This window comes from Diceros bicornis, chromosome 25 (genome assembly GCF_020826845.1).
Source record: "Diceros bicornis minor isolate mBicDic1 chromosome 25, mDicBic1.mat.cur, whole genome shotgun sequence".
In the NCBI taxonomy this organism is placed as follows: Eukaryota; Metazoa; Chordata; class Mammalia; order Perissodactyla; family Rhinocerotidae; genus Diceros; species Diceros bicornis.
This window is the reverse complement of record NC_080764.1, coordinates 16,586,249-16,612,764: the sequence shown is the minus strand read 5'-3', so window position 1 is coordinate 16,612,764 and position 26,516 is coordinate 16,586,249. Positions and strand designations below refer to the sequence as shown.

The window sequence follows — 26,516 nt, the reverse complement described above, 5'->3', positions numbered from 1 at the left end:
TCGGCAGCCACCCCAACCACCCACAATACCTCCCTGCTCCCTCTGTAGACCTGTCACAGTTCTCCAAAGAGGGGCAGAGTAAAGGCACTACCTTAGGGAGGAAGAGGGCAGACGAGAGCTGGAAACACAGGAAGCAGTTTTTCCAAGCACTGTTATACAGAAACACACTACAATATGACCTCAAAGCTATAATATTTCCAAAATGCTTTCTCTACTTCTAACCTTAGAAAAAATCAATTTGTACCTGATTTTTCCCTGTAAGATTTATTCCTTTCCTTCTTATGCAAAAGGAGATTACAAGAAGAATCCTGTATTTTAAAAAAATTTTATTTTGATCCTTCCTAGAGGAATACAGATTTGAATGAAATACATTCATTCCATAAATACATTAGCAGCAAAACCTTCCCACTAGAGTTCTCTCTACTCCAGCCCAGAGCAGGAGAGCATGTCCCATCAACCATCACCTTAAGGATGTGTCTGCTTCTTGCTTCTGCTTCCTGCTGAAGGCAGGATACGCATAGGAGAGACCAGGTGAAAGACAAGATGGATGGATGCATGAACTAAGCCAGGACCCTGAAAACACACCCATGTGGTGACCATTAAGCCTTCTACACCTTCCAAATCCTTTGGCATCCACCATGCTTGACTGATGAGGTCCTTCACAACAGGCAACTGGGGAGGTCTAACTTTGCAAATGCATCAACATGGCTGCAGCCATTTGTCATTCTGACTTGGCAACACTTTAATGGTGTCTCTTCCTTTTCATAGGGTAAGCCAGATATAAAGGATCATTCCCTCCTTCTTTGCACAGGCCGAGGTACCACTTTGCCAGCTGCGTCCACATGTGCTTGTTGTCTGATAATCCAGCAGGCATTATTTGGCTCGCTGCACCTCCAGGTCCACTTTGTCAAGGGCTGGAGGCTTTATTGGAGACAGAGACATGTCTAAACTTACAAAGATCTCTAAATAATAATAACCAGGTGACTCACCCTGTCTTCCGTCAAAGCCAGTTTCTTGGACAGCAGCCCCCGAGTCTCTCCTTTTCTTCTCTCCATCACTGGCCATTGTCTGGCTGCTCCTTTTTCATCCTCCCTCTAGCCACCTGCTGAAATTTTGGGAAGATCTGCCCTCAACTCCCAAAGAGCCAGGAGAGATTAAGGCAGGTAGGGCTCTAAATTTGTTAGCTGCAGAGTAACGAGCTTACACTGCCATGTCCCAACATGTTCTGGGATGAGTGTAAGTCATCGTAGTCTGCATAAAACCAAACACCAGAACCACAACTGGCAATCAGGATGACTGAGGCAGGGACCTAGCTTAGAGTGCTACCAAGTCATGGGGCTGGAAGAGAATAATGGAAGAACTTAAAACAAATCTGATTTGTTTGGGCAGCGGGCAGCTTCGACTCAGACATAACTGCATCGCTCAGATTATCATTTAAACAAAGAACAGACTTCAAAAGTTGACACTTTCCTCCCCATACATGACTTAAAAATAGGACACATGCTCTCTTTTCCTAATCTGTTTAAAGTGTTTTCATTAGGATACTCCTCTGTAAGTGCTTTATCCATTCCCCTTCAGTCTCTTTTGTCTGCTGGCTGGAAGGACATCACAAACCATTTTATATAAAAACCATTGTAGTGGATAATTGGTTATGTGTGTTTTTCCCTTTTGCATTTTCCATCTGAAATAGTTGGCTTTTCTTTTATTTATGTGCAGAGAGGGACTCATCTGCTGAATACACAGCACTGTTAATCCGACAGTCTTCTGTCCCCACAGAGTCTGCTAGTTCTTCCTCCTCTGAGTCCTCTTCGTCTTCCTCCTCTTGTGCTGAGGAACTGGAGGTGGGCCCTTTGCAGGTTTTCAGGTGGCGGGTGAGATGATATTTGGTTAGGTAAGCCTTTGTACATTTTTCACAGACATAATCCCGTTTTCCTTCATGTGAATTGAGATGTTTCTTTAAGTGATTTGTTCTCAAGAACAGCTTATCACATTTGGGACACTTGATCTGGCGTTCTCTAAGAGGAACACAAGAAAAAACATTTGATTTGGGATTACAAATGACAACTGAGGCAAACATTTATTCTTCACAACCTCAGGGCTTTGTCATAGAAGCTCTACCCGGCTAGAACCAGACTGTTTTATATGAGATACATCATACGGAAGAGTCATCAAACATTTGTAGTTTAAACAGCATAGATTGATTTTGCCTGTTTTGGAATTCGACATAAATGAGATCATTCTGGACATATCTCTTGCCTTTTGCTTCTTTTACCCAACATTTGTGAAAATCATTCAAGTTGCTTTGAATATCAGTAGTTTGTTCCCTTCCATTGCTCTATGCTACTCACAAATACACCACAATTCACCTGTGGTACTGGATTTGTCTATTGTTAACAGATATTTTGGTGGTGTCCAGTTCTTTATTATCACAGGCAAGACTGCTATGAAGACTGCTATGAACATTTCTATACTGGTCCGGTGGTTTGCATATGCATGAGTTTCTCTAGGGCATATGCTCAGGAACAGTACAGTTGACTCAAAAGATATACACATCTTCAACTAGATAAGACTAAACTATTTTCCAATGTGGTTGTTATCAATATACACAGGCATCAACAGCCATTTACAAATTCCTGTTGCCCTCACTCTAACAATGGAAGACTGAAATTTGAAAATTTTTGCCAAGTGGCTAGTACATAATATCTCACTATGGTGTAATGGTAGCCCCTACAACAAAAAATTTTCCAGCTTAAAAGGTCAGTAGTATCAAGGCTTGAGTAACCCTGGCCTAGACATTTGAGAGCTGAAAAGAACCTGAGAGATCATATAGACCAGGAATTTTTAAACTTTTTTTTGAGCAGTTGAACCCTATGTCTTAATGCAAGTTCAATACATGTAACATAAAAGGTGGTTAAAATCCTTGAAGAAGTGGGAGGGTGCAGCAGGAAGTTCTGAAGTCTGGCCTCCTTAGCATTTCCACTACCTTCTCTCAGAAGATGACACTGAAGGACTCCATGGAGTGACAGGATGTGGAAAACTGACTCCCTGCCTTCAAGGTGCTTACCTGCTAGTGGAGGAGTTACACGACAAATAAGTTAAAAAATATATAATGTGATATCAGACAGTAATAAGTACTATGGAAAAAAATGAAGCCAGGTAAGAGTGATGGAGTCCTATTTTAGATAAGATAGTCAAGGAAGGCCATTCTGAGGAGACGATGACATTCGAGCAGAAACCTGAATGAAGCGAGGGAGGAAGACAGGGAAATATCTAGCGGGAGAAGTTTCTAGGCAGAGGCAGTACAGTGCAAAGGCCCTGAGACTGGACTGTGTTTAGTATGCTGAAGTAGTAGCAAGGGGAGGGCCAAGGGGACTAAAGCAGAATATGAGGAGAAAAGTAATAAAAGATGAAGTTGGAGAGGTAGCCAAGTAGCACTACCACATCATGAAGGGACTTCTAGGCTATGCTAAGACCTTTAACCCAAGTTGCTGGGAAGCACTGGAGATTTATGAGCAGAGATGGGCACAATCTGACTTAAGTTTTAAACGGATCACTCTGGCCACTGTGGACAGAATACAGTGTTCGTGTGTGTGCACCTGTGTGTTTATCTGTGTTGGGGAATGGATGAGAAGAGAGAAGAGTAGAAACAAGGAGGTCAGCGGCAAGACTACTGAAGTGGTTCACACGAAAGATGCTGGTGGTCTGGACTAGGTGAGAGTTGAAAGAGGAAAAGAATGGAAAGGGGCTGGCCCAGTGGCACAGTGGTTAAGTTCGGGCGCTTCGCTTCAGCGGCCCAGGGTTCGCAGGTTTGGATCCCGGGCGCGGACCGATGCACTGCTCATCAAGCCATGCTGTGGCGGCGTCCCACATACAAAATAGAGGAAGATGGGCACAGACATTAGTTTAGAGCCCATCTTCCTCAGCAAAAAGAGGAAGATTGGCAACAGATGTTAGTTCAGGGCCAATCTTTCTCACCAAAAAAAGAAAAGAATGGAAGACTGAGTTAAGGATGACTCCAAGGCATTTGGCTTGAGCCACTGGGATGAATAATGATGGTGCCATTTACGGAGCTGGTGAACACTGGGGGAAAATCAAGTGTGTACAGGTAATATTAAGAGATGACTTTTAGACATATCAGGTTTGAGTTGCCAAATGGACATCCAGAACTCAGGGATGCTGAGTGAATGGTTAGCTCTGTGAGGCTGGAGAGATAAATCATAAAGACGGTATCTACAGCCATGGGACTAAGGTGATGACCTAGGGAGCAAGTGTCACTGTTCTTGCTCTCAAGTTCCTCTTTCTTAGAGGAAGGGCAAAGCCAGTTTCTGCCACATGCCTTACACCCTCAGGGGAACACTGTAGGAGAGGAACAACTCCATTTGGTTTTAGGGCTGGAGCTGTTCTCTTTTCTAAGCAGATAAACAGAATGAATTCCAATACTACTATAACCACTTTGAAATGCCTAAGTAAAAATACAAACATCTGAAAATTTTACCAATGATCTCTGTAAGAAGCCTAAAGTCTCATTCAAAAACATTTTGACTGAACAGCGCTTCTTTTATGAATGACTTACACTAGCTTAAAGTCTCGATAGTCCAAAAACTTCTTTCTATCCCAGGGGAGTTTGGCAAAAAGGCTTATAATATTTCATCCTGACAGAGAGTCCCGATTCACATTTAAGAGAATTGTTTTCATTGGCTGATACCCGAGAAAGCCAATTCTCAACCCAAATAGAGAGAAACAGTTTTAAAACTAATCTCAAAACAATTTATATGGCATTATGCTGTGAAATGTCTACAAAAAAAAGCAAGTAAAAATTTAGGCATCACTTGAAAGAACAGAAAGTCAAGGTCAAGGAAGAGAATAACTCCACTTTATTATACACTGAACAGATCATATCTGAACACTGTGTTCTCTTCTGGGTACCAAATTTGCAACTAGGTATTAAGAGGAAAAGTTGCAGAAATTAGGGACATTTGTTTTGAGGAAGAGGGTTTAAAAGGAACCTGACAGTGATCATAAGCATGAAAGGCTGTCAATTTAAAGAAATATTAAACATAGGTGTATCATTCCAGAGGACAGATGTAGAAACGAATGGAGAGAAGTTTGATTCAAGCAAAACAACTTCTCAAAACTAAATTGTGGGGCCGGCCTGGTGGCGCAAGCAGTTAAGCGCGCGCGCTCCACTGTGGCGGCCCAGGGTTCGCCGGTTTGGATCCCGGTTGCACACCGACGCACTGCTTGCCAGGCCATGCTGTAGTGGCGTCCCATATAAAGTGGAGGAAGATGGGCACGGATATTAGCCCAGGGCCAGTCTTCCTCACCAAAAAGAGGAGGATTGGCAGATGTTAGCTCAGGGCCGATCTTCCTCATACGTACAAAAAAAAAAAAAACTAAATTGTGTGGTATTCAAGAAGAAACAACGTAAGCACTTGCCAGAGATATTGTGGGAACAAGTCTATTGTTTGGATGAACTCAGTAGCTCACAACTCTGGCTGGACATAAGAGTCACCTGGGGAGATTTTTAAAATTACTGTACCCAGGTCAGGGCTCTCCCTGACCAATTAGAATCCCTGCAGGTGGTGCCTTGGCACCAACTGTTGTTTTTCACATTGCCCAGGTGATTATTATGAGCAGCGTAAGAAACTGAATATTTGTGGCTCCCCCAACTCCTACGTTGAAGCCCTAACCTGCAATGTGATGGCATCTGGAGGGGGGGCCTAGGGGAGGTAACTAGGTTTAGGTGAGGTCATGAGGGTGGGACCCCCATGATGGAATTAGTGTCCTGTAAGAAGAGCAAGAGAGACCAGAGCTTGTTTGCTCTCTCCGCTACATGAGGACCCAGCAAGAAGGCAGCCACCTGCAAGCCAGGAAGAGGCCTCATCAGAACTCACCACTTGGGCACCCTGATCTCCAACTTCCAGCCTCCAGAAGTCTAAGAAAATAAACATCTGTCGTTTAAGCCACCCAGTCGATGGTGTTTTGTTACGGCAGCTCCAGCTGACTAATACAAGCAGCTAAACTAAAGGATCCCAGAGTTCTCTTTCAACTCTAACACTGTAAAATCCTATGTAATATTTGATAATTATTGTGTCTAATTTCTAAAATTTCACACTAATAACAAAACTATTTAATGAAGACTGTTGTAAAAAGTGACTTTGAGAGTCAGGAATGCAGATCCAGACTCCTTGGATGTTTTTAGTGTTTCAGATGGCACTGTGATTAGGAACTGGACAAAAGAGTTGATATCAAAGCAAAGTACTTATCTAAACTCTACAATAAGAATATAAAGTTTCCAGTGAAGATGAAATTCTAAAGAGTACCTCTAGAATATGAGCTAATGTTTTCTCCCTCTTCTAATGCTTGCTAAAAGCTAAGGACCACAAAATCTGTTTTCTTCTCTCTCCCACTACTGTGATTAACACAGGCTAGGCATTTAATTGCACTTAAATTAATGCAATAAATTCCTAATGGGTCTCCCAATATTTGGCCTTCTCCTCCTTCAATCATCCTGTCCTGCTGCCAGAGTAATCTTTATAAAATGGACACCTCACCATAACATTCTTTTCCTTAAAATCCTTCAATGCTTGTACAACAATGTGAATATACTTAACATTACTGAACTATATACTTAAATAATAAATTAAGTACACGATAATAAATTTTATGTGTTTTTTACTACAATTAAAACACACACAAAGCACAGAACAGTGCCTGGTACATGGGGAGGAAAAATCCTTCTATGGTTCCCCATTATTTCCAAAATGAAATTTAATTTTCTTAGTTGGATAAAAGGCTCTTCGTGATCTGGCTGCCGCCCCTCTCTCCACTGCTCTTCCACACGCACACTATGCTCTCCCACACGCACACTATGCTCTCCCTATAAAGAACTACCTGCATTCCATAGCCCTTTTTGCATCTGTGTTTCTAAATATGCCATTCCCTCTGTCTAGAATACTCTCCCCATCCCTTACCTTTCTTTGCTTCCCCGAATAATTATAATTTATCTTCTTTAATGCTTAAACTACCAGAAAGCTTTCCCAGGACACCTCCAGGCTGGTTAGGTGACCCTCTTCTGTGGTCTTTCAGGATCCAATGCTTACTCTAACAACTGCATCACAGTATGGTAAACATCTACTGGTGTGTTTCTCTTACTGGACTTTGAGCTCTTCAAAGACAAGGAACTGCGTCTTTCATTTCTGTATGTTCACCACTTAGCACAACGCTAGGCTTCAAGGAGGTATTTAAAAATATATTTGTTAAATAAATGAGATTATGTTTTGAAATATGAATAAAATACAAAGAGTGGACGTGAAAAATAAAGCAAACAAGTGAAATCTTCCAGGACAAAACCAGAAACTTAGTTTTCTGACCTTTACGTGGCTAAGTGGAACACAGGAGGCATCCACCAGGGTGCCAAGGCAGGAGACGACGAGTGGAGTCGTCTGCAGCCACACGACGCTCCACCACCTGAGGAGCGTCCCGGCTGCGGGCTAACTTACTGTGTGTGGATGAGCACGTGCTGCTTGAGGTCCTGCCTCCGCATAAACAGCTTGTCACAGTAATCACACTTGAGATTCTTCTCACCCGTGTGGATAACCATGTGGGACTCCAGGTGAGCCTTCTGGGTGAAAGACTTGTCACACAAAGTACACCTGTAGTTCTTCTGACCTGCACATTAACCCAAATTACCACACTGTGAATACAACCACCACTAGCACTCTCAAGAAGAACGGGCACAGGTACGGGTGTGCGGCAGAGGCAGGAATAAAAGGGACCTGACTGGTAACTGGCACTTCTCTTTCTCGGGCTGTCCCCCTAGAACCACTCAGAGCCACTGAATTCATATTCTGCAACTAAAGCTGGTGGAGCTAACAAATCTGACCTCCTTCTAGGACTGCTTACCTAAATACACATTTTTTTTTTAATGTTCATAGCTAACACACGATATAGAATCTGGAAAAAAAACCCACTTATAATTCTAGCACCCAACCTAACTCAGTTATTGAAAATAAAACCTCGTGAATTCTAGTACTTGTCTACAGGCAAACATTTCTACAACTTATATTTCATAGTTTTCTCTCTCCTTTTTAAACATAGAAAATGACTTCATAAACCAGGGATGAAATAAAAATCTTAAGAATGCAGAAGTAAGATTACGCTAAGTCAGGGGTTGGCAAACCTTTTCTTAAAGGCTAGTCAGTACTTTAAGCTTTCCGGGCCATACAGTCTCTGTCACGACTACTATCTTAATGCAAAAGCATGAGGAAGAATTTTACTTTCAAAGATCTCCCAAATGACCCAGTCAAGAAAGCTAAAATTTCATCAGTTGTTTTGCAGTTCTGTATGAAAAAAATAAGTGCTAAAAGGAAGGTTGGTTTGCATGGAGTTTAGAAAACAGAAACTCAAAAAACAAATTTTGGTACTATTTATTGAGCAACATTCAAAGGAGAGAAATTGGCTCTGGCCAGTGACCAGGAGTGAGCTCTAAGGGCAGGCTCAGGCTGTTTCTATAGAACTCCCCTTGCTTTAAGGCAAACATGGATTAACTTCCCAATTATTAACTGCATTTTCCCAGTCACCTTCAAACTACAGTGGGGACACCTGGAAAGTGGAGCATCTTAATAACCAGAAGTAACACTCTCTGAGGAAGTACAAATACCCACCAAGATGTATCACCCGATGAATTCTGCTGACAGCCAGCTGGACTCGTTCTCTAATGTCTTATCTCAACTCTACCTGCAAGACTATCTCACTGCAAGGCCTTTCACAATTTCTAATTGCTGCAAAATCCCATTTTGATGGTCAGATACAACTTACCTGTATGTATCTTGAGGTGAGTCCGCAGGTTGCTGGGATCACTAAAAGCCTTGCTACAGAAATCACATTTGTGGGGCTTCATACCCATGTGCCCCATGAAGTGGACATGAAGTTTGGAAGGAGAAATAAAAGCTTGGGGGCACATTGAGCACTTCCACTTCCTTTCTTTGCTGTGGCTGGGCCCATGGCTGCTGCTGTGGCCCTGGCTAGGAAGATGGTTATGGATGTGGCTGGTCAGGTGGGCTTTGAACTCTGCATAGGAATTGCATTCCTTGCCACAGTTACAGAGGTGCACATCTGGGTGTTCAGGAACACCTTAAAAAAAAAAATTACTCAAAATCTCCTGACACTTAAATTTTAAAACTTGCTCTTGATATTAATAATTGTTGCTTACAATTCTCCCTCCTACCAAAATTTCCAGCTTGCCCACTACCTGTAACACTAAAATGTCTTGTTCAATGCTCTAGTCCCAGCATCTAAAATAGTGTGCCGGGCACAGAGGAAGCACCTGGTAAATACTGGATTATACGGCATCTTTCCTGGGCAAAAAGCTTTAAAATGCTGTAGCACACACAAACTCTTAAACATCACTTGTCATCATGACACACACAACGCAAAGAAAGAGCCCATGAAGGTTAAATCAATTCAAAGAGCTTTGCTGTCCTTTATGAACTTAAATTACAATTGTACTGGCTCAAAAAGTAGCCTCAGGAACTTCAAATTCCCCAAATCAAAGTCCTAACACAAAGGTTTATTTCATATGAATCATGCTTGGTCAATAACCTTCAGCTTGTGAAGAACCTCACAGATTTTAACAGTTCTAACATATGAGTAACATCCTGCTTTTATACATACAAAGGTATGCGATATGCCTCAGCTGACATGTAAATCATTACCAAAGCTTTACTTCTGGTCCTCAGTGCTTTTACTATGCTAGATTCATGACAAACAAGTCTTAGGTTAACTTACCAATCTGCTGAGCATAATCTCGACTGTAGTAAAAAAGCAGCTCGTTTTCAGGAGGAATATCTTGTGAGGTGCAGAAATAGATTTTTCCATCATGGGGATAAGCCACCAAATTCTGCTCCTCCCGGTTCCTAAGTTATCACATTTAATAGATAAAGCATACTAATTTTGAAATATACACTAAATACATCATACCCCTATACCAAAATCCTATACGAAAACTTAGATATAATATATAATATATATTAACTATATAATATAATATAATATAATATAATATAATATAATATAATATAATATAATATAATATAATATATTTCTCTGGGTCACTTTTCTAATTCCCTAACCTACCCATTAGGAGGGACTTATATAGAAAAAGAATTCTTACTTCAGTACATCAGATTGCCCTTTATAGTCGGAAACACTAAAGTATGTTACTGGAAGCAAGACAAGTAAATAAAATGAAGTCTCAACAAAACAATATGACAGAGACACAGAGATAGACGGCCCAACTACAACAGCCTGTGGGGCTGACTAATAGCCAATAAGAAGAGAAGGTACCCACTTGCGAATTCAATGGTGACTGTATCATTCCTTATTACAGTGGCAAGTTGAATAAACTGTTCATTAACAAAGGATAGTTTCTTATGTTCTGATTCATAATCACCATTAGTCAACAACTATTGGAATGAAGAAAGTGAAAAGCCTTAGGCCTTAAAGTATGTGCAGATACCAGTGTAATTTGGATTCTTTGGCTCTTCCCTATTTTATGGAAAGCTTCCTATCAAAAGATGTCTGAATCGTAACCATTGTATCTAAGACTACTCTTACCTAGCCTTGCGCACAAACATCATCCAATTACATTCATTTTCGTCAGCTGTAATGATGCAGAATTCAAGGACACCGTTGTGGTATATCTGCCAAGAGAAGGCAAACATGTATGTCAAATGAACTGACAAGCGATACAAAGTGCCCCTAAATTTAGGCTAGCAATAGCCTATTGACTCTGCAGGAAGTACCAGCTTTCCCAGTCAGTGTGAAAACCCAGGGTTGCCTTCTCACATGTTTGATATCTCACCAGTCCCCCTATTTCTGGCAATATAATAAAGACCATCAGGAACCTACAGTTAGTGCTCAGTGTACAAAATGACATTGCTCTTGATTATTCACATTTTGGCTTGACTGGAAAAGACAAAAAAAAAAAAAAAAAAAAAAGTCTACTTGTCTTCATCACCCACCACATTACCGTAGCACTGAATGACTCAACTGACATGAAGATCAGAGAACCATCTCTTCTCATTATTTTTCCAAGGGACCTAGCCTTCTTCTATGTTCTTTTGGATACCAAAATTAAAGTCCCCAATGCCAGTGGCATCTTACCTTTCCAGTTATCACAAGACCCACTTTCCTCTCACTTCAATTTTGGAAGTATCATTCCCAAGCTATTGACTACCACTCGATAAAAAAATGTTATAGGAATAGCTGTTTATGTCAAAACCTTGTGTTTCTAGCCCCTCTCATTAGAAAACTAGAGAAATAATCTTAGCTCTAATGCCAGAATTGTTTCCCAATCTAAATATTTGAGGGATGTCTTAGTTGATTACAAAATAAGCCTTTCATCATATAAACAAAGTCCATGGCCTGAACTGCCACAAGTAATTAAAATGAAGAATCTTTGGGTTATCTAACAGGATGGAGACTAAAATAGTTTATCTTCTATATTCAACAGCTGGTGTTTTGCTATGTATTATAACTTGTCTACCAAGAACAGAAAGGATATGATATTAAATAAATAACTGACGAGTGAATGACACTGTGTGAGTCCTGGCTAATTTTGAGTTTTATATTGCTTTTAACTATCTCATTATAATAAAAACATCCAAAAGCCACAGAAAAGTTTCACAAACACTGACCTTCCAGATATGGTTAACTGCCTTGTCTGTCCATTCTGCTACTTCCATGGAGTGACTCTGCTGGCCAATGAGAGGCCCAAAGCAAGTCCGCACAGGAATGGTTTCTCCAGTCCACACACCTAGCAGTGGAAGGACACCAACTACACAATCAGTGATTGATTTAAACATCTAACAGCATAGAGAAGAAAGAGTAGCTTAACTCATGCAAAGAATCTTATTTTCAGTGAACCAAAGAACTACTGATATTCCAACACTCCTGACAGGTAGCTAAGTTTTATGGCTTCTATCCTGCAAATATGGAAAATGTAATGAACAGATTAAATGGGGCTCAGAAGAAAATGCAGAGTAAGATGCAGTATCAAATTTCTGAACCCAGTTTTACACACAAGGAACCAAACCTTGTCCCTGCAAATGTTATTTTGGAGTTAAGACATAAAAAAGACTAGAGAATATTATTCTGTTATAAAAATATAAAGCAATTACTACAAAATAAATCAAACTTCTAAAATCGTTTGTACTTAAAGTACTGCTCTATATTATCTAAGCTGTTCAATGCTTTCAATTGACTCATGCCCAAGCTACAGCTGAAAGAATTATAAAGCTAGATTCATATTTTCAAAGAAATGGCACAATAATTCACAAACCATGTTAAATTCAAACATGGGTAAGCATACTCTGGCAGTCTACATTCCTTTTTCCTAAGAAGTATTAGCCACTTTACAAACATTTTATCTAAACATTTTTTGTGATAAATGGTTATCAGTGGTGAATTTTTCATGTTTCTATAAAAGAAACCAAGTTTCAAGGAGTGTTTTCTCATGATAACTGTTAGTGGATGATACAGCTGAGAATAAAGTCAAGTCTTCTAAGACTCAGGCCAGGCATCTCTTCTCTACTCAGTTCTGATTCTAAGAAAGAGGAACTTTCCCAATAAAGTTTTCAACTTGACTTATTGCTATCACCACTGAACAAGACAAGTATTCCCTAAAAAGATAACTCTTAGGCCATAAATTGACTTTTGGATCAACCAAATAATCACTAAATTATACACATCCACTTTTACAGCTCCATCTCACAAAAGAAGAAGAGATTTGATGGGGTTTTATGGTTTCAAGGTCCTTACCAACTTCTGCTCCCACAATTGACTGGCGGAGAACAAGCTGCTTTGGGAGAGAAAGCCTCGCTCTGCTCTCTATTGGAGTGTCAGGAACAAAAGTCACTGGTCCGTGATCGGGGCAGTCTGAAGGATAGGCTCGGTCACAGAGAGTGCACCCTGTAGATGGACAATTGAGAAATACAAACGGTTTTAGTTCAAGCAGTCTGAATTACCACCTGCTTTTTTATTTAAATGCTAATTACTAAAATGTAAAGAAGCAAGGTTCCAGTAGAAATAGTCTGATCAAAAAACCACTTTCTTACACTAAAATATATATCCTCTCTTATACCTCTCTTCAGCAAGATTTGAATTTTTTCTTTTTATCCAACAGGACAAGCTTCCTATTCAGTGCATACGAGAAAGACTGATCAAAAAATAATATTATGTTACCTTACGAATCAAGTACATTATTCCTTATATTAGGTAGATAAGCAATACCTTTAGATATGATGTTCTAAAATCCAAAATTTTTCAATTCTACCAAACTGTAAGAGGAAACTGAGTTGAAATGCTGTTAGTCATGGAAAGCCAAAACAGAGATGACACGACAGGACAACAGAGTCAGAGCCAGCTGCACCACTATTCTCTTTTGTTTCACTGTAGACAAACTAGTCAACCAGATTTTGATGACAAACTCTTAAGACAAAAAAAAAAAATTGCCTTTGGGACAGCAGGTAGAATCACATTCTTGCAGACATATTTGCTTAAAATTCTTAATTTCTTATTGTTCATATGGTCTTTTTGCATTGTCAGAGGTTACTGCCTTCATATACTGTTCTCTATGCTTACAGTAACTTCACTTTTACAAGCTTATGAGTGTCCTTCTTCTCCATAAATATTTTGCTCTATTCTTTTACTTTCCTTTCTCTCTGTTAAGGAATTGTATTCGTGATCCTATTAGTGAATAGTTGAGTTCAAAATTTCCCATTCACAAAATAGATGGAATGCGTAAACCTTACAATCACAGCTATCCCAGTGTCTTTTGGCCAATAAGTACATGTAAAGACATTCAACATCATTAGTCATTAGAGAAATGCAAATAAAAAGCACAGTGAGATGCTACTTCACACCCACTAGGATGGCTATAATAAAAAAGAAAGAAAATAAGTGTTGGCAAAGATGCGGAGAAACCAAAACTTTCATACACTGATATTGGGAATGTAAAATAGCACAGCCACTTTGGAAAAGTTTGGCAATTCCTCAAAAAGTTAAACATAGAGTAACCCCACTCCTAGATATATATCCAAGAGAATTTAAAGCATATGTTCATACAAAAACTTGTACATGAATGGTCACAGCAGCATTATTTATAATAGTCAAAAAGTAGAAACAATTCAAATGTCCATAAATGATAAACAGATAAACAAAATGTAGTATATCCATACAGTGGAATATTATTCAGCCATAAAAAGGAATGAAGTGGGCCAGCCCCGTGGCTTAGTGGTTAAGCGCGTGCGCTCTGCTACTGGCGGCCCAGGCTCAGATCCCGGGCGCACACCGACGCACCGCTTCTCTGGCCATGCTGAGGCCGTGTCCCACATAGAGCAACTAGAAGGATTAGAACTATCTACTGGGGCTTTGGGGAAAAAAAAGGAGGAGGATTGGCAATAGATGTTAGCTCAGAGACAGTCTTCCTCAGCAAAAAGACGAGGATTAGCATGGATGTTAGCTCAGGGTTGATTTTCCTCACAAAAAAAAAAAAAGGAATGAAGTACTGATACATGCTACAACATGGATGAGCCATGACAACATTATGCTAAGTGAAAGAAGCCAAACACAGAAAGCCACATATTGTATGATTCCATTTATATGAAATGTCCAGAATAGGTGAATTCATAGAGATAGAAAGTAGATTAGTGGTTGTCTGAGCATGGTAGGAAGGGAGGGAAACATGAGTGACTGCTAATGAGGTTTCTTTATGGAGCGATAAAATAAATTTTAGAATTAGATAGTGGTGATGGTTGCACAACCTTGTCAATATCCTAAAAACCCCTAAATTGTACACTTTAAGGTACATATGTGAATATCTCATTTTTCAAAAAACACACTTAGAAGCAAGATGTTCTGCTTGTGCACTTAAAAAAGGATCAACAGGCTTATTTAGGCCTCTTATCTTCTGCTAAATTAATGATCCTATATTAATTACATTCCTAAATTAAAATATTTGAAAATTACAAATTTGAGACTTCAGAAGGTCTCCCCACTGCTTGGCTTCTGCAGCACCAGAAGCTTCCCCCAACTTTCCTGACCCTCCTGTTCAGTCTACTTCAGAAACTCTTCCTCTACTGCTGTATCTTAATATCCCTAGCCCTCCTGTCATTCCACTCGTACTAGGAGATAATTTCACCCCCACTTCCATGGCCATAATTAACATATTAACGCTGAGGATCTCTAAATATTTCCAGACAGATAGATCTCTGAGGTCCAAATTCAACTTCTCATTAGAGATCCCTACTGCGTATCTCACAGACAGTACAATCAACATGTCTAAAACTGGACTCACCATCACTCCTCAAAAGAATCATCTACTCCTCTTCCACCATTCATTATCCTAAGGAATGGAACCACTACACCTAGTTTCCCATGCCAGAAACCAAGGTTTTTTCCTTAACCCTTCCCTCCCCTAAAACAAGCTCTACTAAGTTCTTGGTAAATATCTTCCACTTTTTCTCATCCTTATTATCTCTACTCTAGGTTGGAAACTCATCACGTTCACTTAAATCATGGCATCATCTTCCCTACCTGTCTACTCACCTCTAACAAACCAGTTATCCTCACGTTACAGCAGAATGCTCCACCCCAGCTCTCACTCCTTAACACCCCTGCCCGGTCTTAGAGGCCCTTTGTTTGGGCTCCGATGTCCCTCTCATCACGCACCCCTCATTTTATGCTTTAGCGATTCTGAACCACTCACGATTCTTGTAGTTCTAGGCACTCATGGGTGCCAGTTCCTGTCTGGGACATTGTTCTTCCTGATTCTTAACTGCCAACATCTTTCCTGATCTTGAGGTCTGTGCTAAGATGTATGCTGCCTCCCCTGGTAAGTCTTCCCTGCCCCTTTCATGCTCTGGTTAGATGCTCTGTCTCAGGCTCCTTCAGCACCTTGCACTTAATCCCATCTTCACACTTTTCATACCATATTGCAACAGCCTGTTTACTTGCCTATGCTTCCCATCAGGCTGTAAGCTCCTTAAAGGCATGCGCTACCTCTTACAGGCCGTCTTCTCCCCAGCACCTAGCGCAGAGGCTGGCATATACAGAGTAAGCACTCAACACGTTCACCGCATGAATGAAGCATGCAGAGACATCAACAAATTGACTGTTTTTATATTGCTTTTTGCTATTATTGCCCCCCAAAAAGAACTTTTACATGCCCAACTATGGTAATTTATATGCCTTCTATCCACCCACATTTCTCCAAGGGGGTAAAAAAGTACACATGATCTAATGAAGTTTGTCTTATGTTGAAAAAGCACAAGACTTGTCACACAAAATACCTTACTGAAGTTTACTCCTATAATTAACTATTTGTGAAACCTTGGGAAATACCTTAAATACTATTGGGCTAAGCTTATCTGAAAAATACAGAAATGACTGTTTCCTTACTTCAGGAGAACGCTGTAAGAACCAATGAAATGTTTCTATATCATTTGGCTTACTTGAGGAAAAAGCACCACATCAATATAAAGAATAAAAAGGCAAAGAAAAATCCAAAGGCTAGTTACTTTCTATACTCCCTTAATCCAACACCTGACTTTGTGACTAAGCCTATTAGGGATGATGGCCCTTTCTACCGATATTTCCAAAAGAAAAAGGCTAAGCACACTCACAAATTGTAAACAAGGTTGCCATATTTTCCTTGTTTGAATTGGAGTCTTCCATTTGCAGTGAAGGTGGTACAAAAGAAAGACTGTCTGAAGATACATCTACATGACCTGTCCCCATAGCAACCTCCTGGGTGATGGAGGAGACAGCCACAGGTTCTAGGCTTAGGCCAACTTCATGGAGGGAAACAGATTCTAGGGAGGCGAGGTTGTGTGAGGTAGAGAGTGCCACGCTTACAGAGTTGGTGCTCATGGCCACGGTGTGGATGGAGTCACTGAGGGCACTGTCAGACATCCCGTTGACCCGACTTGCAATGTGGTCTGTCTCCATGACCACAGGGAGCTCCAGGCCATTCCCATGAATGGGTATCACACCACCATGTCCTACAGTGTCTGCTGCAAGGTTGTTGCTCACAGAATCCACAGACAGAGGTTCATGACTTCTGGAGCCATTTGGGATTTGGGAATGCTCGCCTGCAACACCGTCCATTGTAAGCTCTTCTGCCATTCCATCTGTCGAGATTGGGCTGGTGACCCTAGAGACGTTCTCCATAGTGATTGTTGTGTCCAAGGCCACCTCATGGCCATCACTGGGATGAAGACTCTGGGCACCATGTGTGTTCACAGAGCGAGAGTCTATCGAAACAATGCCTGGCTCTAATCCAACATTTCCATTGGACTGATAGGGATCCAGCGCTGAAGGGTTATTGGTGATAGATAATGCTGTATTACTGTCAACATTTATGGAGTTGGGGTGGATGTACTGAGGAGGTGGTCTGTCAGCTAAATAAGACAAAATGCCTGAGAAAAGGAAAAGATGAGATATTAGAGACACTGTACCTTGTTAAATATAAAGAATTCCAAATGCTAGAAGCTGTTTTCCTTACAAATATAACTAAATTAAAATAATCTCCTAGTTACTTCTTTGGCCTAATCAATATATATACTTTATAGATAGCAACATACATATACCATGATTCAGCTTTTCCTGTGAAACTCAGAAATCATAAAAAATTAACTATGTTCCTTTGAAGTCACTAGAAATTAATCATTTAAATGATGCCTTTAACATACACATGGCTGGAATTCCTGAGTCCTAAGATGCTGAAATTTGCTAAGATTTAAAAGGTAAAATGATTTAAACGCAGGTCTTCCATGTGAAAAATAAAATTTAATTAAATATAATTGTTTAACTTATTAAACTATCACTATTAAAACAGAATAAAATATTGGAATACTTGTGCTTGTGAGGATGTGGTGAAATGATATTTGCTGCACTGCCAGTGGGAGTGTAAATTACTAAAACCTCTTCGAAAAGTATATATATTAAGAACCTCAAAAATGTTCATACCCTCTTGCACAAGAAACTCCACTTATGGTAATCTTCCTCAAATGTATTTTGTAAATATTATACACAAAGACATTCACATAATGGTTTAAAATTGGAAAAACCAAACTGTCCAACAAGATTGATATAAGCCATGGAATATCTATTCAGTAGAACATAATGCATCATTAAAAAGGATAATTATGAAAACCATGTAGCAGTTTGGGAAAATAACTATGTAAAAATAGAGAAAAATATTAAGTGAAAAAAGTAAGACGACAGAATTGTATAGAAAGTACAGTCTTAATTATGAAAAACAGCAAAAACCTGTACACCAAAATAAAAGACAGGAAGGCAGTACACCAAAAAGATGGAAGATGGGACTAAGAATGGTTCCCCTCCCTATTTGCTAAATTTTCTGAAATGACTATACACTACTTTTATAACAGAATAAAAATTCGATAAGCTTTAATTTATAATACACAATCACCCTGTAGCAGGACATGTGGTTGGTAGGAATTACAATTGCAGAATTATAAAAACTGAACTAAGCAGATCCTGGAGGAGAAAAGAGAAACACTGTTCATGTGCCATTAAGAAATTAAGCTTAGGGGCTGGCCCGGTGGCGCAAGCAGTTAAGTGCGCACACTCTGCTGTGGTGGGCCGGGGTTCACCGGTTCAAATCCCGGGCGCGCACTGACGCACTGCTTGGCAGGCCATGCTGTGGCGGCGTCCCATATAAAGTGGAGGAAGATGGCCACGGATGTTAGCCCAGGGCCAGTCTTCCTCAGCAAAAAAAAAAGAGAGAGGAGGATTGGCAGATGTCAGCACAGGGCTGATCTTCCTCACAAGAAAAAAAAAAACGAAATTAAGCTTAGTCAAACTGCTTTATTAATAATGTGTTATCTGTGCATTCTAAGAGGAAAAGTACATAAACAAAGATTTTTTTTCCCCACCTAGAGGTTAATATCTAATAGTGACAAACAGAAAAAAGTGTTATTCAAGTCTCGAAGAACTGAGGTTAACAGTCAGCTCTAGTCTTTCTTCTAATTTCTCAAATAACTATAATACTTACCAGGTAGAATGGTTCTGAAGTAACTGCTCTCCAGGTGGGGGTAAGGTGGTGGAGGTAGGGTGTAGTTTCTTTCAGGTAACCCACACATCACCCCTCGATCCCCAATACCCATTGGGAGCATCAGAGACAAAGCAGACGGCAGAGAGCTCAGGGAGGGACCCAGGTTTGGAATTGCCACTGGCAGGCCTACAAAAAAAATTTTTTTTCTCAATTAAAATAAAGTAAGTACTTAAAAACATTCTCTCTAAAATCACTGGCTAAACTCTTAGGAAGGTTTCTGCATACGAGCAAAATTACCTATCCCCAGATAGGCAGTCTGTGCACACATCCACAAACAGGTCCTAAAGTTAGTTCTGAAGTTGGTTCTAAAATGCCAGGTTGATCCTCCAGTTATCCGTGTTGCTGTTAAGTGCCAACACATTTCATTACAATTAAAAACCTAGTTTAAATACAATTTATAAATTACATAGAGATAAAAAGAACAGTAAGAAAACACACCAAAGTTCACAGGAGTGGTCTCTGAGTAATGGTATTACAGATTTTTTTTCATATTTTTTTACTTTATTTTCCTTCTTTTTTTTTTTTGTGAGGAAGATAAGCCCTGAGCTGTGCCAATTCCCCTCTTTTTGCTGAGGAAGACCGGCCCTGAACTAACATCTATTGCCGATCCTCCTCCTTTTTTTCCCCCCAAGTAGATAGTTGTATGTCATAGTTGCACATCTTTCTAGTTGCTGTATGTGGGACACCACCTCAGCATGGCCGGAGAAGTGGTGCCGCCAGTAGCGGACCGCGTGCACTTAACTGCTATGCCACGGGGCCAGCCCCTATTTTCTATTTTATGTGGTGAGAATGTTTCACTTTTAAAAATTCATAGATATGCTTCTATTTGGAAAATAATCTAAAGTTAGATGTAAAACTGTACATATACACTTTCATACAGCTTTCATATATACGCTGTACTTCATCATTTAAAAAAACTTAAACCTTAGATCATATCTACCTTGGATTATATCTATCTGCAAAGTGAAGTGACTTACTGTGCCTAATTACCATAATGAATACTCACCAATTTAGGCAGTGCTGATTTGCATTATTTTTGCCAGTGGCAATATTTTTTAATAGGCTTTTCTTCCTTAAAAAGAGTGTCCACTAAAAGGAATGCCTAAGAGATCATCAAATGGGTTAACAACTAATAAAATTTTTTAAAAATTTCGCTTGTGGACACTTAAAGGAATGTGGAGACCCTAGTTTAGATGAATCTTATTCAACTGCTGTATTTTAATAATTAAGCAAGTAATTCTCTATAGAGAACTACTTAAATAACTTATACTCTTAAACATTAACTCCTATTTTGATAAAGAAAGTCCAATACATTACAACGTGGTAGATCCTTAAGAATCACTAGCTTACCATTTTAAGAATCAATAGCTTACCTGTCTCTTATCCATTTCAACAGAAAAAGAAAATTAAAGTAGGCAGATAAAAAGGTTTTAAAAACACAGTGATGGGGGAAAATGAGCTCTTCCTATACTCTGATTCTCTTCAAGTTGAGCCTCATGGGGAGTTCCATGTAGGAGCTCCATCTCTGGTACCTCCTCTTTCCCCATAATTCTAGGCCTGGCACATTGGCAGTTCCAGGTTTCAAGGTAGTGGAAAATAAAGCTCAATTTCTCATGCTTTCTGAGAATAGTTACTACAGTAACTTTGATTCTCTATTAACCCAGGGACAGAGTGCCAAGAGTATGAACCAGACGAATGGGTAATCCTAGATTAAATGCCAAGTCAATTACAGTGCTAGACAAAAGGCCACAACCCAAGAAGTGGACTATCAGGAGAAACTGCTACTCCTGCCCGCTAGGACTCTCGGTGACTCTTTACAAAAATGTCTTCATCCATTATGCCACCACACCTGGAATCGCCGTTCAGACGTGCTGGGCTTCTCTCTTCCACTCTTAAAGGGGCTCTGACCCCTCTAGGCTCCATTTAGAATCGATAAAGCAATTAACAATGAAGTGCACTGTTGAATTCAGTGTCTGTCCCTTACCACTCACCTGGGGCAGGGATGGCATTGTGAGTGGGTGAGGCAGCCAACCCCAGGTGACTCCCTGAGACTGGCAAGGCATTGCTCACAGAGGATGAAGTCAGTTGCTCCATCCCCACTGGGCTCAGGTTCATCTCATTCATCCTAAGAGAGAGCATACACAACTAGTTATGCAAAAAATTACCTCAGTGACCCCATTTAAGGTACTAAAGAACTTGCAACAATGAGGGTGGGGAAATGAGACTTGACCAACTATTACTTCATTTTTTATGCTCACAGCTCTCCGAGATAGCTAGTGTCATAGTCTACTGATGGGAAACTGGGATTCAGAGACATTAACTAACTCAGTCAATGTCATAGAGCAGGAACAGGATTTAACTCAGGTGTGCCTTGTTCCAAACCCTAAGCACACCATCTAAAGCAAAGTTTGCAATCCTCAGAGCACACTAGCGATGAGGGTTTGTTTGCTTTTTTAAAATTGCCAGTTTTTTCTTTCACAATATTTATTTTATCCAACTGCCTTATTACTTCAAACCGGGATTTTTATAGGCAGTTTGTTTTAAACTACTCAAAGAATTTTTACTAACTCTTTTACCAGGAATTAAAGGGATTCTGGGTCTGAATTAGATAATCAATGGTGTGAAGAAGCACCATTTTTCCATGAATCAGCATTTTATTAAAATTCTGTATCAATATCTTAATAATTAATAATCTTAATATCTTCCATATATTGAGGTTCATTACATAAGGTTTGCTAGATACTTTATAAAAATTACTTCATATTCTCTAATTCTTCAAAATAAGGTAGATGAGAAAACCGAGACTCAAAGAGGGCATGTCATATGCCCCAAATCACACAGCGATGAAGTGGAAGCGCACAGATCATGCTGCAAAATACCGCCAAGAAGTTTTTCAATACACGGAACTTTTTTTTTTTTTTTTTTTGGTGAGGAAGATCAACCCTGAGCTAGCATCTGTTGCCAATCTTCCTCTTTTTGCTTGAGGAACACTGTCCCTGAGCTAACATCTGTGCCCATCTTCCTCTACTTTATATACAGGACCCCGACACAGCACGGCTTGATGAGCAATGCGTAGGTCTGTGCCTGGGATCTGAACCTGGGAACCCTGGGCTGCTGAAGTGGCGTGTGCAAACTTAACCACTACGCCACCAGGCCGCCTCGAGAACTTTTTCTCATCTACAGACCATTTTTGGCAGGCTGAAGAATCTAAGAATCACCTTTTCCATGCCATCTATCTTGCACTGCCATTAACAACATCATGAAAATAATACTGCATACCTGAAACTTACACAATTTAAAAAATGCAATACTGATCTGAACATCATTGGAGGTTGTTACCAATAAGTATTATTCCTAATATAGGAATACCCATAAGTACTCCTATATTAGAACTGAGAGACTGCCATATTATAAACATTATAATTTCAAGAAGCTGGCCAACAGGCTATCCAAAGGAAGTCACTGATGACCTCGAATCCTAATGCAAGTTGTTCTGTGTGTGCCTATGGACATGGGAGGGGTGCAGAGGAGTAGGGGGAATCAAATGGGTCTACATGCTCCTTAGCAGTGAAAACAAACCCAAATAGGTTTTTAATTCTGAAAAATGGCAATATCAGCTATCAACCAACCTGAAAATAATAACAGCTAACACTTATTACTCCCTTACTATGCGTGTCAGGCACTGGACTAAGTGATTTACATGTAATTATCCTGCCTAATCCTTATAACTACTGTGAGGTAGGCATTTTTCTTAACCCCATTTTAGAGATGAGGAAACAGCCTCAGAGCAGCTAAGAAACTTAACCCAAGACTACATAACTACTAAGTGGCAGAGATGGGATTTAAATCCAGGTCTGCTTAATTTAAGAAACCCAAACTCTTAACTACAATTAGAAAAAGACAATTACCATAAAAGAACCATTTTGCCTTTCGCACAGTTCCAATACATTAGGATCTGTGTATTTATATTGTGGGATATGTTAGAAGTCCCACACAGACCTACTACCGCATTATTCTACATCCACAGGCTTCAACTGTATCCTTCGCCAGGTATCTTATAAAACTAAGCTCCCAGACATTAATAAAGTGTACAAGGCCAATTGAGGACAGAACCTTGTACAGAGTAGGCACTAGGAATATTTATTTAATTTGGATGGAGCAATGCAATCTCATCCTTACTAGAAAGACAACTAGAAGCACATGGCAAATGAGGTACATCTTACGAAGGACAGCACACTAATAACAGTATTTAATTATGCTATAAAAGAATTCAAAAAACCCTGATAGCCTAAGAAAACCAGAGCTACCTTAATTTTGAAAGTTTCTGGGTTTGGGTTGGTTGGAAACAGACTTTTCCTGTAACTTTTTACAGCTATAAACATAACTAAACCTCTATAATCCCTGGGGCAGTAGTGACCTACAAAAAATTGGTTACAATAATTTTTTAAGTACAATTAAAAGTCTGTAGCATCAAATTCCATTCTGAAAATTCCTGAATATTAATCTGCGCACCTAATCTTGAGATAAAAATCAAAATGGTGTTTCTAGGTTGACTAGGCCTTCTCAAACCAGTTCAAACCAGAGTTTAATGTGAGCGGCTCAGCAGATTTCTGCTTTGCTGTGAGTCACTAAAATGTGATGACCTCAGCAGCTATAAACCAAAGGTAACTAGCATCCCACAGAGAGAAAGCAGATGAAGGGAATTTACAATCCGATCCCAAGAATTTCTCATTCTAAAGTGCAATTCTATTCTAACTACCTTTCTCACATGGAATTTTAGGAAGCAATCTTGGGAGAAGGGCCAGAATCAAGAGACCAAGCTAAGCTCTGTCTCTTCTTCCCTACTCATTCCTCAGAGAATCACTTCCTTCATACTTCTACACTTTGTGTGTGTTTCTAACTGACCTATGTATGAACCATTTGCCAGCTACTGATCTTATAACCTTGTCTTAGAATAACACAGAAGTAGCTAACTGAAATGCAGCCACTTTGCAAATGCAATAGACAGTTTCAGTAATTTCAATAAATTTGTTTTATCTTCCTTATCCCCAACATAACAACCTATGAAGGGCCCTAAAAGAACAGCCAAATGTAACTACTTCTTTGACTTCTGTACTGTTCTGGCATGGTACCATAAAGTACTTTAAACATTAGCACCAAGCCTGCAGGATTAAGAACTTAATTTCTCCACATTACTTTCCGAGCCAGAGGGTCACCAGCAAAATTCAAGGTGAAGCACGGTGATGAGCTAAAAATACACTTTGGAATCCAGATACAGGTATTATTTAAATGCTCAAATAACTCAAAGGCATAGGATAAAGGGGTCAACGAGCCAACAATCAATGTGTGGCTCTTCGGAACAACTATTCACGTTTGGGGTAAATTAGGTTGAATGAGAGTATATTCGACCCAACACTAGTTTCTGGAGGTCTTGCTCCCTTTGGGACACAAATCCATTTGGAAATCGCACCTGTAACCTTCCCAATGGCACCCAAAACAAACGCAATCTGAACTCTCATTTGCCAGATGTTTTCCAAAGAGGTCACCAGCGCTGAGCCCACCAGGCTACTCACCTGTGACGCATCTGCTGGGGGCCAAGGGTCAGAGAAAAGAGCACACGAGGGGCGGGGAACCGGCATCAGGGGCTGCGTTCCAGGGTCACGTGCTACCGCATCTTGCTTACAACCGCTGCCCGCCCGGGGCCGCCCAACTTCTCCCGAGGGCCGGCGGCCGCGCACCCTGCTGCGCGATGGGGCATGCCGAGGGACACCAGGGGCCTTTCCTGCAGGAGCGTCGGGAGCGGGGCTGCCCAACCTGGAGGGGAGGACACGGGCGGTCACCAAGGCACGGGGAGGATGCAGCCCCGTCCCCTCGCCACCCCACAGCCCAGGCGCCGCGGACACCGCCTCCCAAGGGCAGCCAACTGACCGGCGGGCATGGGGCCCGCAGGCCGGGCCGCCCTCGCCCCGCCCCGGCCGGGCCCGCGCGCAGCCCACCTGCTGGCCGCGCGGGGGGCGCGCGCGCCTGCCCCACCGCTTTGTTCCTCATCCGGGCAGAGCTCGCCTCGGGGCCCTCCCCGCCCGCTCGACCCCCGCGCCCCGGGGGCCGCTCGCCTAACGTTTCCCGCCCGGCCTGGCCCAGCCCGCGGTCTCCTCAGGGCCGCACCCTCCGGGGCGCGCTTCCGGCTCCTCGGCCACTCTCGGCACCCGCGGCCCCGCCCCTCGCGCGTGCGCCCCTCCCCCAGGCGAGCCCCTTCCGCGCGTGCGCACCGCGGGGACCCCGGCCGGAGAGGGGCGGGCGGCGAGAGGCTCGGCCGGGAGCGCCGCGTCTCAGTCCGGCCAGATGGAGTCGAGCGCCGAGCGATCGACCCACAGTTGCTAGGCAACCGGGGCTGACGTGCGCGGAGGGAGTGGGTTCTGAGTCCCCTAAGTCCTCCACACTAGGGTTTCAGTTTTCTTGGCATTCTCCTTCTAGGAAACCGTGAGTCCACGCAAGCCCGTAAGATTCGAAATAAGGCCTTAGCCCAAAGATGGTGGTGGTGTTGCCCAGGAGGAATTGGGATTGTATCCCGAATATTTTTCACCATATTACTCCTGAAGGTGGCCCACTTTCCCTGCTTCAAGTCATAAATTGTGGTGTTTGGAATTTTGTACAAATTTCCTTCCCTTTCTTTCTTTGCTCTTCATTCTCTCCTTCATGCCAGGCACTGTGCTAAGCCTGAGGGGATACTGAGATGGCCTTACGGGAAAATGATCCCAAGTTCATGGAATTGGTCATTGAAACTACAACACACCGCCTGGTAGCTTCCATACACCAGCAGAACAGCAGAGACCCAGGAATTCCTCATTTCATTCAGAAAACATTTATTGAATTACATCTCAAACATAGAGATACAAAAATATTACATCTCAAACATAGGGGTACAAAATAAGACACGGGTCTTTCTGACCTTCAACAGCTTGCAGTCTAGTGGGGACTAGTGAGTTTTGAAGATTCAGTGTCATGTGAAAGGGCTGAGGCACACACACGTTTTGGACAAGAGCCAGGAGTGGTATCAGCTCACATGCTTCTCTTCCTTTACTTCTCATAAAGAGAAAGCACATTCCAAATGAGGGAACTGATCCCTGAACATGGGCAGGTCACATTGGTTTTGCTTTCTTGTTGACAACAAAGAAATCTAAATCAAGAAAGTCATCATACCACAAGTAAATGAGAAACAATAGTCCCTAAAATGCCATTCCAAACCTGAGGGCTAGAAAATGATGATATGTCTTTTAAAAGACTGAATGATTTCACTCTGGTTTTCTATGCCTATTGTTTTTGAACAATTTTATTAATATCAAAGGTGTATGCAAAAATTAGACCAGATAAATGT

The 26,516-nt window shown here is 41.1% G+C and overlaps 1 protein-coding gene across 3 annotated transcripts; it reads right to left on the bottom strand.

The window, feature by feature from the left end:
• Nucleotides 1–309: 309 nt before the first annotated feature.
• On the bottom strand, nt 310–25,284 carry PRDM4 (PR/SET domain 4). 3 transcript variants are annotated; one of them, XM_058568488.1, is made up of 12 exons: nt 25,138–25,284; nt 24,715–24,955; nt 21,133–21,266; nt 19,082–19,267; nt 16,686–17,480; nt 12,823–12,972; nt 11,700–11,839; nt 10,618–10,703; nt 9,790–9,917; nt 8,821–9,135; nt 7,503–7,671; nt 310–2,015 (listed from the first exon to the last, which is right to left on the bottom strand). In XM_058568488.1, the coding sequence occupies exons 2-12, from the start codon at nt 24,723–24,725 to the stop codon at nt 1,703–1,705; spliced, it is 2,427 nt and encodes an 808-aa protein (XP_058424471.1). In that variant the 5' UTR covers nt 24,726–24,955; nt 25,138–25,284; the 3' UTR covers nt 310–1,702. The 3 variants fall into 3 exon arrangements, with proteins under 3 accessions (XP_058424471.1, XP_058424472.1, XP_058424473.1); XM_058568489.1 differs by having other exon boundaries at nt 11,700–11,818; XM_058568490.1 differs by lacking the exon at nt 7,503–7,671 and having other exon boundaries at nt 1,902–2,015.
• Nucleotides 25,285–26,516: the final 1,232 nt, after the last annotated feature.